Genomic DNA, 18,476 nt, shown 5'->3' on the forward strand with positions numbered 1-18,476 from the left:
CTTGCACGGCCGCGCTCTGCTCCTCGCACGGCCGCTCGGGGACCGCATTTGCCAGTTATCCTGTCAGTGAGCGAGTGACAGATCAGCACAGCAATGGGAGGGGCTGGGAGCCACAGGCCCGGCCCAGGGTGCACAAGGGCTTCAGGGCTAGTGAGCACGAAGCCTGCCCAGGACGGAGCACTGGGGGACACTGGGGAACTGCCAGTTCCTTTCCCTCCTGTCCTAAACTGGCCCCATGGGCTGGCAGAGGAGTCACACCAGGATCTGGGTCTGGGCTGGGAGCCTCTGCCGAGGCCCCTGGACTGCAGGGTGGGCTGAGCCGAGACGCTGGGGTGAAGGCCCCGATGCCCGGGAAAGGGGCCCAGGGCTCTCTGCGGCGCACGCCCCGTCAGGAGCTCAGTGTCATGGCTTTGCAGTAGAGCTGACGCATCCTGTAAAACCCACAATGAGCCGCCCGCGCAGAGGCCTGAGGCGCTGACCCTGGCACGGGACCAAGCTCTCAGAGCCTCACCTGCACAGCAGCGGGCGTGAGGGCGGCTGCAGCAGCTCCGGGCCCCCCAGTGCCGGCAGGACACAGCCGTGCCGGGAGCCGGCCGGGCGGGAGGCTGTCCGCAGAGGTGATTCATCTGATTTGCGTTCCGTGCCACCCAGGCCTCGGCAGGCTGAGCAGCCACGTAACGGCTGGATGCAGGTTCCCAGCGCTCCCGTTTTCAGTGAGCTCCTCCCTCGAGGTTCTGGTGGCTCCGCTGCCGCCTCCAGCGTGACTTTGCTCCCTCCGGTGCAGGGTTCCCCCTGAGGCCTGGTTGGCTGGTCCCTGCCCAGATCTCTTGGGCAGCCTCCCTGTGAGCGCACTCGCGGCCTTCGTTCCTGCCCGGCGGATGACCATAGTCACTGCGGCATTCGAAGTGGGTTCCAAAGCCCAGCCGGGCCCCCCGCCCCTCTGAGCCGGCCCAGGGAGACGGACGGTCTGTGGGGTGGGCAGGACTCGGGCCATTTAGGGCCTATAGGTCAAATCCAGCTCTTTGAGCTGCCCCGGGCAGCCAGTGCTGGGGAGGGTTCTGCTGCTGGAGTTGAAGCGTGCCCGGCTCCTGGGGGGGCCTGCCCAGCATTCCCATCTCTGTGCTCTCCTCCTCTCCCAGTTCACCGTCTGCTTGCGCCGGAAGGGACAGACCGTTTACCAGCAGGTCCTGTCTGTGGAGAGACCCAGCGTGCTGCAGGGCTGGAACTGGGGCTACTGCGGCCACTACGCCTTCTACCATGCCCTGTACCCTCGGGCCTGGACGGTCTACCAGCTCCCTGGGCAGGACGTGGGGCTCACCTGCCGGCAGGTCAGCCCCATCATCCCACACGACTACCAGGTGAGGCTCCCCCTTCTTCAGCCTTCATCCCTGCCTCTGTCAGGGCCTAACCCATTCTAGTCACTGTCCTCACCACGGGGGCCCGCGTCTCCCTGGCCTCGACCAGAGGGATCAGCGCAGAGCGACACAAGGGGTTGGGAATGGACCCTGGAGTTCCCAGCTGGCAGATAAAGCAGCAGGCCTGGCGCCTGGGGGATGGTCTCAGTCACATCTGGGCACCAGGCCTGGCGCCTCGGGGATGGTCTCAGTCACATCTGGGCAGCAGGCCTGGTACCTCGGGGATGGTCTCAGTCACATCTGGGCACCAGGCCTGGCGCCTCGGGGATGGTCTCAGTCACATCTGGGCAGCAGGCCTGGTACCTCGGGGATGGTCTCAGTCACATCTGGGCACCAGGCCTGGCGCCTCGGGGATGGTCCCAGTCACATCTGGGCAGCAGGCCTGGCACCTGGGGGATGGTCTCAGACACAGCCTGGGCACCAGGCCTGGTACCTCGGGGATGGTCTCAGTCACATCTGGGCAGCAGGCCTGGTGCCTGGGGGATGGTCTCAGACACAGCCTGGGCAGCAGGACTAGTGCTTTGGAGTATGGCATGGGAGTGGCCTCCGTCCTGCCGCGGCCCAGATCCCTCTCATTGTGTCACCAACAGGTGTTTCCTTCTCGGCCTCTGCTTATCACTCCATTGCCTCGCCCCGTCCTTGGGGCCTGGCAGTAGTTCTGCCTGGTCTTTGGCCCTGGTTATCAGTCCCAGATCGAGGATAAGGCAGAGTGTGGCTGGGAAGTTCCTGGGGACTCTGGGTGAGAGGGGACAGCTGGAAACCTGCCTGGGGAAAGCTGCACTGACAGGCTCCAGCCGGCTGGGCTGTCTCCTCCCAAGCCTGGAGTGGGATGGGGGCGATGGGCTGGTCTGCCCTGCTCCCTGCCGCAGGTACCCGGCTGTGTGCAGGGGACGTTGTTCCTTTATAAACAGAATGGGGGGAGGGTCAGAGATGGGCAGAGAGAGAGTGGAAGTTCTGGGGCCGCTGCCTTTGAGTGTAGCTGAATCAGGGTGGGTGCGATGAAATCACAGAAGAATGATGGGGAGGGGAAGGTGCAGCAGAAGTGTCTGCTCGCCCTGTCTCATAGCACAGGACCAAGGGAGAAAAGGAAATGCTTTCCCACATGTACAAAGCAACAGAGGGTCCTGTGGCACCTTTGAGGTTCTTGCATCCGAAGAAGTGAGGTTCTTACCCACGAAAGCTTATGCTCCCAATACTTCTGTTAGTCTCAAAGGTGCCACAGGACCCTCTGTTGCTTTTTACAGATTCAGACTAACACGGCTACCCCTCTGATACTTTACACATGTTGTACAGTTATCCTGTGGAACTCACTGCCACTGGATGGTGCTGGGGCCAAGAGCTCAGCAGGATTCAAGGAGGGATTGGACACTCATGTCGGTAACAGCGTCCAGTGTTACAAAATGAAATGCTGTAAATGCCCCTGCTCCAGGATGCAGCCCAGCCTCTAGCGGGAGGCTTCCTCCAGGCAGGTTCTCACAGCCTGACGCGGCGTGATGCTGACCCGGATGGAGGGTTGAGTCTGCAGCAGCCTGTGGCTGATGGAACTGGGTCTCCTAGCTCAGGCAGCAGCAACTCCTGCGCCCACCCGGGGGCCGTGATACATAGACCTGCTGCTTGGTCCAGGATACTGGACTAGATGAGCCGGGCCCCGTCTGGCAGCCTCTACGCGCCTGCGTGTCGTACAGCAGCACCACGGGGCAGTGAGTGTTACAGAGCCACAGGGAAGGGCTCAATCCCTGCCCCAGGGGGTTGAGTCTGACTGGCCAGACGAGGGAGAAGGGGAGACAGCAGTTCAGCAGGGTGGTCGGCTGGTGACCTGCCAAAGCCGGTTAGTTCTGGGGCTTCCCCAGCCACCCCAGCAGGGCAGGAATGCGGCCGGGCCAGGGTGAGGGCTGCTTGGCTCACAACTGCGGGGCTTTCTTCCTTCCTCATTTCTGTCTCAGGTTTTCCTCCCCTCCAGACTGCCCCTCCTGCCAGAGGGGGTGTGACCAGGCAGGGCACCCCAAGGTTTTCTCTCTGGCAGTTCTCACCCCCCTGCCCCCTTTTTGCACTTTGCTGTTTCTGACCCTTTGAGCTCCCCCTTTCTTACCTGTTCCCGGTGCCCGTCCCTGACCTAGATACAGCCCCCTCCCACTGGGCTGTGGCCCAGCCTCGCCGCCCAGCTGTCTGCGTCGGGGGCTGCGGGGGCTCCAGGGCTTGTCTCTGGTGCTGCCCCCGCACAGGGGGCCTGGTGCCACTGTTGTTGGAGCCCATGGAGCTGTCCTTCTGCCCCAGGAAATGCTCCCAACAGCTTCTGGCTGCCCTCCCCTCCCCTCCCCATGGCCAGTCTATCAGCTGGGCCCAGCCCGGCTCACCCTCGCCACGGGAGACTTCGGCAGCGATGGTGTTGATTAGCTGGAATCGCTCAGGTCCAGCTGCTCCCCAGGCCGGGGAAGCTGCCGCAGAAGGAGTGTGATCCCCCAATTCCCCGACAAGTGCAGCCCCGTGTGTAATGCGGCCGAGCGCTGCCTCGCTCCCGGCCTGACCTTGCCGTCCCAGCCTCGGGTCAGCCCCGTGCCTGGGCGTGCGGCTGCCTCGCTCCCGGCCTGTCCTCGCCGTCCCAGCCTCGGGTCAGCCCCGTGCGTGGGCATGCGGCTGCCTCGCTCCCGGCCTGTCCTTGCCGTCCCAGCCTCGGGTCAGCCCCGTGTGTAATGCGGCCGAGCGCTGCCTCGCTCCCGGCCTGTCCTTGCCGTCCCAGCCTCGGGTCAGCCCCGTGCGTGGGCGTGCGGCTGCCTCGCTCCCGGCCTGACCTTGCCGTCCCAGCCTCGGGTCAGCCCCGTGCGTGGGCGTGCGGCTGCCCCGCTGATGTACCCGTCCCGGCGCTGCCCCGGAGAGCGCTTTGGTTTAATGGCTCCAGGCACATGACACCAGTTGCCCTCAGGGCCTTTACCCCTCGTTTCCAGCACTGTGGGCATGCGTCCCTGGTGCTGCTTGGTGCAGGGCTGTCCTCCGGTGGAGCCCTGTGCTCTGGGCTTTGCTGCGTCGGCCCCGTTGCTCCCCTTGCAGCGCCGCAGCCCAGCCGGCTCCTCGTGGTGCAGGGGGGATGCTCCGAGCCGTTTGCCTGGCAGGCTCTGAGTTGCGTGTACCTGGCGCCTGTTTCCCCAGGACACCAGCCTACCCGTGGGAGTGTTCGTCTGGGAGCTGGAGAACGGCAGCGACGAGGCCGTGGACGTCTCCATCATGCTCACCCTGCGGAACGGCACGGGCACCAAGGAGGACAAGAGCGGGGGCCACTGGAACGAGCCCTTCAGCCTGGAGAAGGAGGGTGCGCGGGTCTCGGGAGTCCTGCTGCATCACTGCAGCCCCGTGAACCCCTACACCCTCGCCATCTCTGCCAGGGAGCAGGTAGAGGGCAGGCTGGGGAGGCTGCGTGTCTCAGTGCTGGGGGATGGGGGGCACCCGCGTCTGTCCCTGGTGGCAGGATTTGGTTTCTGGGGAGGTTTGTGCCCCTCAGTCTGCCCCTGCCTGATGCCCGGTGGCAGGGATCCCAGCCCCTGGCTCTCCAGCTACAGCCATGGCTGTGGGCAGGGTGGAGGGGCAGCTGCTGCAGGCCCCAGCCTTGGAGCTTAGGAGCCGGGCTTTGAACTCTGCTCTGCAGCGGCTGGGGGCCAGTGAAGCATGATGGGGCTTGGCCATTGGGCAGCCCTAGTTCCAGGGAGGGCAGGAAGGTGGGTCGTAGGCGCTAAAGGGCTCTTGCTCCCTGGCATCCCCTCTGTAGGCTGGGGGATGGGTAAGACCTGGGCCTGCAGGTCCCTGGGGTGCGGGGGGAGCTGGGATTGATGGTGGGTACAGAGCTGGGGCCAGTGGGTTACCAGGACAGGAGTGGCTCTCCCTGAGATCCAGTCCTGAACGCTGCCAGGGGCCTGGGCTCAGTCAGCCAGCAGGTGCTAACCCTGCTGCTAGAAACGAACGGCTCCCCCAGACTTACCGCATCCTTCTCTTCCTCCGCTAGGCTGGCACAGAAGTGACCCACTTCACAGCGTTCAACCCCGCTGGCACAGGGCAGGCGGTGTGGCAAGACCTCCTTCAGGACGGCAGGCTGGGCTCCCCGGCAGGTGAGTGATGCACAGGCCAGGTAACTCTGAGCAGAGGGGTGCACAGCTCTGCCGTCAGCGAGGCAGGGAGCTGCCAGACTGGATCTGACCCGAGGCCCACCTAGCTCTGTACTGTCCCTGCTTCAGAGGAAGGTGGGAGATCCTGCAGCAGCTGCTGTGGGATAATCGGCCTCCTACAAAGAGCTCATCCTGCTCTCTGATAGTGAGAGAGTGGTTTAAACCCTGAAACCGGGTAGTCTTGTCAGCCACAGAAATGTCCATCTTCTCTCTGTTTCAGAGGAGCAGCCGTGTTAGTCTGTATCCGCAAAAAGAAGAACAGGAGTACTTGTGGCACCTTAGAGACTAACAAATTTATTAGAGCATAAGCTTTCGTGGGCTACAGCCCACTTCTTCGGATGCATATAGAGTGGAATAAATATTGAGGAGATATATATACACACATACAGAGAGCATGAACAGGTGGGAGTTGTCTTACCAACTCTGAGAGGCCAATTAATTAAGAGAAAAAAAAACTTTTGAAGTGATAATCAAGCTAGCCCAGTACAGACAGTTTGATAAGAAGTGTGAGCATACTTACAAGGGGAGATAGATTCAATGTTTGTAATGGCTCAGCCATTCCCAGTCCTTATTCAAACCGGAGTTGATTGTGTCTAGTTTGCATATCAATTCCAGCTCAGCAGTCTCTCGTTGGAGTCTGTTTTTGAAGTTTTTCTGTTGTAATATAGCCACCCGCAGGTCTGTCACTGAATGACCAGACAGGTTAAAGTGTTCTCCCACTGTTTTTTGAGTATTATGATTCCTGATGTCAGATTTGTGTCCATTAATTCTTTTGCGTAGAGACTGTCCGGTTTGGCCAATGTACATGGCAGAGGGGCATTGCTGGCACATGATGGCATATATCACATTGGTAGATGTGCAGGTGAACGAGCCCCTGATGGTATGGCTGATGTGATTAGGTCCTATGATGATGTCACTTGAATAGATATGTGGACAGAGTTGGCATCGGGGTTTGTTACAAGGATAGGTTCCTGGGTTAGTGGTTTTGTTCAGTGATGTGTGGTTGCTGGTGAGTATTTGCTTTAGGTTGGGGGGTTGTCTGTAAGCGAGGACAGGTCTGTCTCCCAAGATCTGTGAGAGTAAAGGATCATCTTTCAGGATAGGTTGTAGATCTCTGATGATGCGGTGGAGAGGTTTTAGTTGGGGGCTGAAGGTGACAGCTAGTGGTGTTCTGTTATTTTCTTTGTTGGGCCTGTCTTGTAGGAGGTGACTTCTGGGTACTCGTCTGGCTCTGTCAATCTGTTTTTTCACTTCAGCAGGTGGGTATTGTAGTTTTAAGAATGCTTGATAGAGATCTTGTAGGTGCTTGTCTCTATCTGAGGGATTGGAGCAAATGCGGTTATATCTTAGAGATTGGCTGTAGACAATGGATCGTGTGGTGTGTCCTGGATGGAAGCTGGAGGCATGTAGGTAAGTGTAGCGGTCAGTAGGTTTCCTGCTAAGTTCTTGGCCTCAACAAATTCCTGTGGCAGTGAGTTCAATAGGCTAATTGTGCACTGTGTGGACATGCATTTCCTTTGATTGGGTGTGAATTTTCCGACTTTGAATTTCATTGAATGTCCCCTTGTTCTCGTGTTCTGAGATAGGGGGAGCAGACATTCCGAAAAGGCATTAAAATATTCTCCAGCCGGTTCCTTGTGCCTCCGAAGGCACCTCCTTGCTAGTTGTTTAAATCACTGTAAGCATGAAAGAGTCAATTTTATGAATTTGTTGAGATGCGGGTCAGATTTTAAAGGTGACATCAAATAAACTAGATTTGCCAATTGTCTAAGTGTTCCAGCCAGTCTCCGACTAGAATCTAATAAGCTCATCCCTTTGAACTGAACCCAGGGAGCACTAGCATCCCCTTTTCCGTTTACCTTCAGGAATTTAATATAATTATTCTTTCCTTCTCAATTTGCTCCAAAGTCTTGCATAGTGCTGAGGTCAGACCTCTGCGATTGTCCAGATCACTTTTTTCCTCTTTTTTAATTATAGGTACAGTGTTAGCTATTCTCCAAGCATACAGTGCTAACGCCAAATGGACAGATTTATTAAAAATCCTTGCTACTGAACAAGCAATCTCATAAGCCATCTCTTTCAGTATTCTGGGATGAAAATTATCTGGTCCCCCTGATTAGAGCACATTAAGTTCTTTGATTTTTTTCTTCCAGTTCAAATGTGGTCGTTTCTATTTCTATACACTCCTTTCCATCAGCCATCTTGCCTTCATGTTCCGTATTATCTTAATTGAAAAATGAGGTAAAGTATTGGGATGGCAGGGCAGAGTTTGACAGCCCTGGAAGTCCTTTCCAATTTATGTCCCTAAAGTTCATGCTTCAAGGTGTAACAAAGCGGCTTGGCAGGACACTTCTGAGAGTGTCAATTCAGGACAAATTGCTTAGAGCAGGGCAGTCACAGCCCAAGTCTGGGGGCCCTTCGCTACTGAGGTAAACCAAACCAGCCAGACAGAGAAGACTTCGGTCTCACCCCACTGGCTAACCACAAGTCTCACAAGCAATTCCCTTAGACACTCCAGTTTCTCAGTATCACCACCAGTGCCACTCGTTATGGAGACGAATGGTTATGAAAACCAATACCCCAGTACAAGAAAAAAGCTTCTCTCGATCCCACAGGACCAAGCCCCAGACCCAGGTCCATATACAAGTCAGATCTTACCCACAAATCACGCTGTTGCCAATCCTTTAGAATCTAAAATCTAAAGGTTTATTCATAAAAGGAAAAGATAGAGATGAGAGTTAGAATTGGTTAAATGGAATCAATTACATACAGTAATGGCAAAGTTCTTGGTTCAGGCTTGTTTCAGGCTTGATGGGATTACTGTTGATTTAAACCAATCAAGTCTCTGGAGTACAAACATCCCAGCTTGGATGGGTCGTTCAGTCCTTTGTTCAGAGGTTCAGTTTGTAGCAAGGTTCCTCCAGAGGTCAGAAGCAGGACTGAAGACAAAATGGAGAAGATGCAGCTGCCTTTCATAGTCTCTTGCCATGTGGCTTGTGCTTCCTTTGTTTCAAACACAAGCTGCCCAGCACATGGCTTGGAAGCCTAAGGGCCTGGCTACACTTGCAAATGTAGAGCGCTGGGAGTTAAACCAGCCCTCGGAGACTGCAGCAGGGAAAACGCTTGTGACGGGTTGGGTCACAGAAACCCCTTTGGGAACTGCCACCTGATGTGCTGAGACTACCCCTGAGCCCATTTTCCCTGCCAGCTCGGGACTTCAGTGCCCTGCCTGGTTGTGCCAGACACGCTAACCTGCTACAAACACAGACCCAGGGTCTGAACCACGTCCCCCACAAGCTGCAGGCTTAACTGAAAACAGCTTAAGAAGTGCTCCTGTCTCCAGCACCCAGACACCCAGCTCCCAATGGGATCCAAACCCCAAATAAACCTGTTTTACCCTGTATAAGTGCACAAATTGTTTGCCCTCTGTAACACTGATAGAGAGAGATGTACAGCTGTCTGCTCCCCCAGGTATTAATACATACTCTGGGTTAATTAATGAGCAAAACGTGATTTTATTAAATATAAAAAGTAGGATTTAAGTGGTTCCAAGTAATAACAGAAAGAACAAATTAAGTTACCAAGCAAAATAAAATAAAACATGCAAGTCTAAGCCTAATACAGTAAGAAAACTGACGTTTCAATAGGCTTTTTTCACAGACTGGACGCCTTCCTAGTATGGGCCTAATCCTTTCCCCCGGTACAGCCCTTGTTCCAGCTCAGGTGGTAGCTAGGGGATTTCTCATGACTGTGGCCCACTTTGTTCTTTTCCACCCCCTTTTATAGCTTTGGCACAAGGTGGGAATCTTTTGTCTCTCTGGGTCCCCACCCCTCCTTCTGAATGGAAAAGCACCAGGTTTCAGATGGATTCCAGTACCAGGTGACATGGTCACATGTCCTGTGAGACCCCAGCCTCCATTCTTTCCGGCTTGACTCACAGGAAGGCTGCCTGCAAACAGAGCCATCCACAGTCAGTTGTCCTGGTTAGTGGGAGCCATCAAGATTCCAAACCACCATTAATGACCGTGATAATTTGCATAATTACAATAGGCCCTCAGAGTTGTATTTCATATTTCTAGTTTCAGATACAAGAGTGATACAGTCATACAAATAGGATGATCATACTCAGTAGATTATAAGGTTTGTAATGATACCTTACAAAAGACCTTTTGCATGAAGCATATTCCAGTTACATTATATCCACTCTTATTAGCATATTTTCATAACGTCATATGGAGTGCACCGTCACAGCACGGCCGTGTGTTCACACTGTCAGTGGCAAGCGCAGTGCCGTGGCCACGTTAGCAGCTCTTGCAATGCCACAGAGAGCACTGCATTGTAGCTATCCCAGCATGCAAGTGGCTGCAATGTGCTTTTCAAATGGGGTGTGTGTGTGTGACCGAGTGTGTTGTGTGTATGTGGGGGGAGAGACTGTGTTTTGGGGGGCAGAGAGTGTGTCAGCATGCTGTCTTGTAAGTTCAGATAGCAGCAGACCCCCCGCTCTCTCTCTCTCTCTCTCTCTCTCTCTCTCACACACACACACACACACACACACACACACACACACACACACACACACACACACACACACACACACACACACACACACACACACACACGCTCGCCTGTCTCCACTGTAGCAGCATTCCACAGTAATGGTTTGCTTTGCCCCGGAGCTGATAAGCAAAATGGAGCTTTGAAAGGGGATAGCCGCATGCTTGCAGCCGAGTTCAAAACAATGATAAGAGCGGCCACTTGATTTCAGGGGATTATGGGACATTTCCGGAGCCAATCACAGCGCAGTAATGCACCACGTCGTCCACACTGACACCCCGGCGTTTCAGCCAGGGCGCAGCAAGCTCTATGCTTCTCGTGGGGGTGGATTACCAGGAGCGCTCCAGCTGCAGAGTCCAGGTGCTCTAAGGGCCTCGCCAGCGTGCACACCTCAGGAGTTAGGGTGCCCGGGACTGATTTAATGCGCTCTAACTTGCAAGTGTAGCCAAGCCCTTACAGTTCTGTCCATAGGCATGTCCCTGTGTGCCTTGCTGAGTCACAAGGTGTATCTGCCTTCTCTCAATGGGTCACTTGTATAGCTGATGGGCCTTAATGAGCCATCAAGCAGGCTAGGTAGAGCTAACGCCTAATTGTCTGGGGTGTCACCCAGAAGCGTAGCATACATAGTTTGAAATACAGACATACATACAGATCTATAACTCATCATACAAAGGCAATACAAACATATAAACAAGATTATCATATCTGGCAAATTATAAAATTTTTGCAGATCTCTTACGTGGCATATCTGGCTGATTACTTCATGGGTGTTACCACGGGAGCCAACATTTGAAACAGGTATAGAGCCAACACTTATAATTTTAAATACAAAAATGATACATGCATCCAGCTAGCATAATCATAACCAGCAAATCATAACCTCCTCATAGACACCTTACTTGACTTCCTTTGTACAAGATTTGGTGCAACTATAGGACCTTGGTTGCAACAATGATCTATATAGTCACAGTTCATGTCAATAACGTCACACAGGCTTCTGCATGTCACCTGCGGGGGTCAGGAAGGAATTCCCCACCCCATGTAGTTGGGTGGAGTTTTTTTGGTTTTGTGCATTTTCCCCCTCCTTCCTCTGAAGCATCAGGGTTGGTCACGCTGGAGATGGGACACTGGACGGGTGGGCCAGGGCTCTGAGGTGGCACCGATCAGTCTCTCTCTCAGGGGCTTGGCTGGCTGGTTCTTGCTCACATGCTCAGGGTCTAGCTGGTTGCCATATGTTCCCAGGTCAGATTGGCAGGGACCATGGGGGGTTTCTATTTCCTCTGCAGTGTGTGGGCGCGGGTCCATCAGTTTCCTGCGTCGTGGGGGCCTTGGGCATGGTGCCTCTCGGCGCCTCCTGTCTTCTGCTTGTGGCATGTCACTGCCTGGTCTCCTAAGGGCTGCACGACTTTGGTCTCATTTCCGTTGTTGGGTTTAGTGGGCGGTGCTTGGTGGCCTGGGATATACTGCAGGTCAGACTAGAGATCTGGTGGACCCTTCTGGCTCTGTGAATGTACCAATGTAGTCTTGCAAGCAATTGTCACAGACAAGAGTTGAGCTCAGTAGCTACATCAAAGAACAGTGCAAGTCTCCGAGATTGCTTTGACATTTACTTGTGATCATCCATCATCGGGCTTTTGGCACTGAATGCAACTGTCCCCTTCCAGTGTTACTCCGAGGAGTAAGGACGCCATTGTCGTTAAGGCACTTCTAAGAGTGTGGCCCCTGCTGTTGGAATGGATTGCTCCCAATGGGCAGTTTACAGTATCAAAAGCAGTTGCTTAAAGGTATAGTTCAGAACTCAGTTTGCTTGGACTTGCACAGGAGGGCATGCCTCAGCATTAGGTAACATACGGTTACATGAGGTCTCGCTACAGAGCATAGACTCACCAAGAGAACCCACAGCCATTGATGTTAAAGACCAGCAGGGGAAATACAAACTTTGGAATGAAATCTCACCACTAATTCTTCTCCCATTTGTGACGGGATCCCCAAGGTGCAGCCTGGGACTGCGGGACCGCTGTGCCCCCTGAACTCTCTCCAGCCTGGGCTGTGTCTCACAATGCCTTGCTAGTGACCAGCAGCAAACCCCTCCAGGTGCTGTGATCACTCAGCACAGCCGCATGTGGAGCCCCTCACCCAGCTAGATTGCATGAATGCTCCCAGAGCCACTCATGAATTGCACAGAGAAAGGCACCAGCCGAATCCCCCCGCAGCTCCCAGCACTGTACCCCAGGAATGTACCGCCTTGCACTGCTCAAAATGAGCGGTGCAGATTATTAATTGGTTCAGCACTTGATCAATGGAAAGTGGATGTACACCAGCCTTTGCAACCCTGAGCAGATTTACCAACCACTTCAGGCAAACTCACTGGCAAAGATAAACAATTAAACAAATGTATTCACTACAAAAGATAGATTTTAAGTGATATTAAGTGATAGGCAAAAAGTCAGCGTTAGTTACCAAAATAAAGTAAAATATAAGCACGCAGTCTAAACTCTCAACTCTATTAGACTGGGCAACATCTAGATTAGCAGTTTTTCCCACCCCACTGGATATTGCAGTTCATAGTACGCAGGTTTCACCCTTGAAACCTGGGCCAGTCTCCTCTGTTGGAGTCTTCAGTCTTCTGAGTGTCCTTGTTGCTTGCAGCATAGGTGGGGGCAGGAGAAAAGGCCGAGCATGGGACCCCCGTGTCCTGTTTTATACCCTCAGTCCATGTGCTTGGAGAACACAAGTCCAGGCATGTCTGGGGGTATTGCTGAGTCCCCAGGCAAGGTTGAGCAATTCCCCTGGTGTGGCCTCATGCAGGTGAGTCATTGCATTGTAGCTCCCTTGCTGGACAGTGGCTGGTGATGGTGGTTCGACACCCGCCCGGGCATTGGTTATCCTCCTGGTTATTGTCTTTGGAGAGTTAGTATCTGTCGCTTCCCAAACCCACAGCATGTTTTAGCGGCCACCATACAACACAATTCTCATAACTTCATACGCATGAATGATACACATGTTTAGATTGAACAGTGGGTGTCAGCAGATCAGAACCTTTCCCTTGATACCGTCCCAGGCCTGCTTTAGATGCAGTAGCACAGTTCTATACAGATGAGGAGTATGGGGGTTCCACCCCCTCCTGTGGGGTGTAGAGTGTCACACCATTAACCCTGGAACCCTCCACATGGCTGCTCTGGGGGTTCATTCTGCAGCTGCTTTGCGGGTTGATTCACCTCTTGGTCCTGTGACTCTGGATGAGGGGAGAGGCTGTCTCGGGTTCACTGAGCTCTGGGGGTCCCACATGGTGTCCTCAGTTTTATATACCCTGATTCCAGGGTTTGTTAGAGGGGCCCGTTCTCATTTCTCACGGGCACTTGCCAACTGATTTCAGCTGCTGCTCTGCTGCCTCCATTGGGATCCAGTAGATGGCGCCGGTGTGTAACCCATCTCTTCAGTGCTTTTCTTACCAAGGCTTCGTATGTCTGGTTCATTTCAAGGACTGTATTTCCGTAGTCGCCCACATTGTTAATTAGAGTGTCCTCCTTCCAAAGTTACTCCCCGCTTTATATCTTTCAATATTCCTTCGTCTTTGGGTCATACAATTCCTATTTCTTCTAGAGTGCCACAATTATTTACAATGAAAACCAGCAAAGTCCCTTCTCTTCCAAATCTAATGCGCGTCCGTGTAGGCGTGCCTGGCTGTCCCTTCTTGTCAATCTCTGAGAGCGGCCACACCTCTTTGCTGCAGTCCTTCATGTGTTTTTGATGGTATAGAAGCATTTCACATGATTTAGGGCTTGCAGCAGAACAAGAGACACTATTCACGCGTAGGGTATGTCCACACGGCACACTCCTTTTGGGGCTGTGTACATCTACACTGCAGCTGCTCCTCCATCTGAGGCGGCATTGCAGTTTAAGCCCTTGTAGATAAAATGGTGTCAATTTACAGCTTCCCTCTGTTTCCCACGGCGAAGCTTCCCGTCAGTCTGGGTTCAAGTTCAATGGTAAAAGTCTTTCTATTCTGGATGGTTTGTGGCCAACAGCAAAGGCTGCGTGGGCTGATCCAGCCTCATGTCCGTCACTCGCAACGAAAGCGGGTCAGTGAGGTCGGTTTCCCGATGAGGGTTTGTAGCGATTTCCTGCTCAGCCTCCTCGTGAGGTGATAGTAATGGCAGCAGCAACGCGCAGAACAAGGGAGAGCCCGTCACACTCAATGGCTTCCGACAAGGATGGTAGAAGAATGGGTTAGGGTTAGGTGGGGAAGGAAGTTATTCAGCCTCGCTTAGTATGAAACTGGCAAACTACCAAGCAGTCGTGTCTCGTTACCATTTCCTTTTCGGGGGGGAAAAGTCTTGGCCAGGTCTTTGCCCGAGGACTGACAAAGACAGGTGACTGTTAATACAGGAGGGCAGCGTGTAGCAGAGCATGGGCTAAGAGCTTCACTCGATGTTTGTGATTCAGTGGCAAGATCAGTTGCATCTGCAGTTCCTCTTCGCAGACATGCGGGGCTGAGATATTCTGCCCTTTTGCCAGAGACAAAACCTAAGAGAGAAAATCCCCCAGGTGAAGGAGATGGACTTTTTAGTGTCAAAACTAACGACGTTTTAGGAAAGATAAAGGATACACGATCAACAGCAAGATGTAGGTCTGTTTTAGTCTTTCAGGAACCAACATTTAGATTCCTCACAGTTTTACTCCCATGATCTTTGTTGTCTTACCACACCCAAAGATGACAAGCATACCAACAACAACAACAAACCTGCAACTTCTCAGCAGCAGCAGAGAAAGTCTTTAAACCGCTCATGGCATCAAGTCATTCTGCAATTTCCTTTTCTCTAGGAAATCAGAGGAGTGAGGATTGAGATCTGCCAACCGCTCAATGATACAACTGTACTTCCCCTTTTTGAATGTCCGCTTTCTCACATTCTCCATGCATGTGTCGGACAATAGTGGGCTTTAGAAATTACAGAAAAAGGTTTTACTATTCAATTCAGGGCCCTCCTGCTATCCAACACCCTCCCTCCCCACCTTTCTCTCCTCAGGGACTCCTCCCATGAGACTATGATAAGAATGGAAATTCAGTCCCTTCTTGAAGTAGGGGCAGTCGAGGAGGTTCTCCGGGAGTACAAGAATCTGGGGTTTTATTCAAGATGTTTCCTTATACTGAAAAAGGGTGGAGGACTCCATCAGATATTGGACCTAAGGAAACTTAATGCATACGTCAGAAAGTTCCATTTCCGTATGGTAATCCTGGCATCTCTCACCCCCTCACTTTCAAGTCAAGTATTGGGGGAGCCATGTTAATCTGTATCCACAAAAACAACGAGGAGTCCGCTGGCACCTTAAAAACTAACAGATTTATTTGAGCATAAGCTTTCATGGGTAAAAAACCCACTTCTTCAGATGCATGGAGTGAAAATGACAGATACAGGCATAAATATATATTGCACATGAAGAGAAGGGAGTTACCTTACAAGTGAAGAACCAATGCTGAAGGCCAGTTTAGTCAGGGTGGATGTTGTCCACTCCCAATAATTGATGAAGAGATGTCAACACCAAGAGAGGGAAAATTGCTTTTGTGGTTAGCCAGCCACTCCCAGTCTCTATTCAAGCCCAAATTGATGGTGTTAAGTTTGCAAATGAATTGTAGCTCAGCAGTTTCTCTTTGAAGTCTGTTTTTGAAGTTTTTTTATTGAAGGATGGCTACTTCTAAATCTGTTGTTGAGTGTCCAGGGAGATTAAAGTGTTCTCCAACTGGCTTTTGAATGTTACAATTCTTGATGTCTGATTTGTGTCCATTTATTATTTTGCGTAGAGACTGTCTGGTTTGGCCAATGTACATGGCAGAGGGGCATTGTTGGCAGATGATGCCATATATCACGTTGGTAGATGTGCAGGTGAACAAGCCCCTGATGGCGTGGCTGATGTGGTTAGGTCCTATGATGGTGTCGCTAGAGTAGATAATCTTTCAAGTCAAGGTTGGTTTGCAGCCCTTGATGTAAAGGAGGTGTGTTTTCATAGTGTGAGGAGACCAAAACACTGCAAATACCTGCAGTTTGCCATTGGACAAGATCACTTCCAATACCAGGTTCTACCCTTTGGGTTTCAGTGGTGCCTAGAGTCTTAACAAAACGCCTCTCTGTGGTAGTGGCTTTTCTAAGACATCAAGGAGTTTTTGTTGACCTGCTTTTGAGCAATTGGCTTCTGAAGACACCAGCCAAGGAAGTTTTGATAAGGGATTCTGCTATAGGCCTGTTTCACAATGTAAGTCTGTTAATAACTGTGAACAAATCTCTTCCATCACCTGTTCAGAGCATTCCTTTCATAGGCCCTACCCTAGAGAGAGCAGAGCTCTCCTCTCAGGGGCAGGTTTTAGACTATTCAGACTACAATACCAGTATTTGACCAGAAACCTGTTCCGAAGGTGGTTATTTATCTGAAATTGCTGGTCCCATGGCATCAGCCACATACGTCGCCCCTATGTAGGCTCGGAATGGGGCCACCGCAGAATGGGGGGGCCTAGAATTACAGCCCAACCAAGGATTGCATGTCCAGAAGAATTTGTATTCCATAAGGAGTCTGATGTCTGTGCTGCGGGGGGCTCGGACAGAAAACACGCTCAGAGGGACAGCTGGCATTGACATTCGCTTCCAATGCACCCACGACAGGATGGGGAGAGCACCTAGGGGAGTTGGTGGGGAGAGATGGCTGGAGCGACAGAGAGGGAGCGTTGTACTTACATGTGCTAGAACTGAGAGCAGTCTGTCTGGCCTGAGGTCCTTTCTCCCACAGACACACAAGACAAGGCAATAGGTGTTACACACAACACGACAGTGCTGTATTACCTGAGGCAGGGAGGCCTGGTTCATCTCACCGTTGCAGGGTGGCCATAGATCTATGGGAATGGTACATTCGACCCAATGGTTACCCAAGAGGTCCTTCACCTAGCAGGCAAGGAGAACAGCAAAGTGGATGAGCTCAGCAGAGATTTGATGCAGCCACACAAATGGTCTCTGAAGGATCCAGTACTTCAAGATGTCTTTGGTCTTTGGGGGATCCAGAGAGATGTGTTCGCTGCCAGCAGGGACAGGAAGGACCTTGATTTTGCTTGAGACAAAGAATCCAATTTCAGATGCATTTCTCCTTAACTGGGGGCAGGGCCCATCCCATCCCGTGTGTTCCCCACTTCCCAGCAGTACTGGAAAGAGAGATCAGGACAAGGCCAACGTAATTGTACCAGTCCCTGCTTGGCTCAGGCAGCAGTGGCACACAGATCTCCCTAGGGTCTCCAAGGGGAATTTCAAATGTCTGCCTGCAGTCCTGGTTTGTTGTCACAGCAGGAAGGGAATATTTATCATCCTGGTCCTCTGGCCCTGCACCAAATGACTTGGATCGTAGGACTTTTACAGACATGAAAAGACCTGATATGATGGACGTACAACTGATTTTCATTATTTTCATTAACTCTGGAAGTAGACGTAGATTCAGCGCCATCTACTGGATACCAGTGGGAGCAGCAGAGCAGCGGCTGAATTCAGTTGGCAAGTGCCCAGGAGAAATGAGACGGTGCCGCCCCCCCCCTCCCCCCACCCGTCCTCCTCTGGGGTCTCGGTGCTGCGACTGCAGAGGCAGTGGACAGAGCGAGGGGCAGGGAGTTCCCACGTCCAGTTTGTAATCTCCCTCGCGGGGAGGGGGCGCGGGAGCACTGGGGCGCCGCTCCGGGAAGGGTCCAGTGTCTGACCTGTGCAGGCCCAGCAGCGGGAGCATGCAGACAACATGGCGAATGCCAGTTATGAGTCAGCGACAGAGAGTCCTGTGGCACCTTATAGACTAACAGACCTATTGGAGCATGAGCTTTCCTGGGTGAATGCCCACTGCGTCCGTTCTGTTACGTCCAATACGTCTGTTAGTCTATAAGTGCCACAGGACTCTTTGTCACTTTTTACAGATCCAGACTAACACGGCTACCCCTCTGATACTTGAGGTATGAGTCAGTAACCTCCATCTTATCACCCTTAGTGACTGGGTCTTCAAATCTGCGCTGACCTCTGGCACGGGCCCTGCTGTAACTCCAGCACCCGTTTATCGCCCCACTAGGGGCAGAGTTCCAATTCTGAAGGGTCTCTTTGGCTCAAATAGCCCCTCAGCCCTGCCATTAGCTGTGGCCATGTGCTCCATGCCAGGTCCCTGTTTGGCCCGTGGGGCGCCTGTCTGTGAAGCCTCTGCTGCTGGGTTTTTGTAGCATCCGTGGCACCATGAAGGACTGTCCTCCCTCTGCTTTTACTGCTAAGGCCCTTCTAGAAAGGAGCATTTTGCTAACGCTGTGTGACTGTCACTGGGGTGCTTCCCTCTACCCTGGACGTTGAGTCTA

At 52.7% G+C, this 18,476-nt stretch overlaps 1 protein-coding gene across 2 annotated transcripts in view; it reads left to right on the forward strand.

Annotated features, from left to right (window-relative positions):
- GBA2 (glucosylceramidase beta 2) overlaps positions 1-18,476 on the forward strand; it is a 66,982-nt gene that overhangs the window by 19,267 nt on the left and 29,239 nt on the right. For both annotated transcript variants that reach the window (XM_065598551.1, XM_065598552.1), the window contains exons 4-6: positions 1,140-1,358; positions 4,560-4,799; positions 5,407-5,509. In XM_065598551.1, the coding sequence (XP_065454623.1) occupies positions 1,140-1,358; positions 4,560-4,799; positions 5,407-5,509 (562 nt within the window). The remainder of the gene's footprint in view (positions 1-1,139; positions 1,359-4,559; positions 4,800-5,406; positions 5,510-18,476) is intronic.

Source organism: Chrysemys picta, chromosome 6, assembly GCF_011386835.1.
Source record: "Chrysemys picta bellii isolate R12L10 chromosome 6, ASM1138683v2, whole genome shotgun sequence".
Taxonomy (NCBI): domain Eukaryota; kingdom Metazoa; phylum Chordata; order Testudines; family Emydidae; genus Chrysemys; species Chrysemys picta.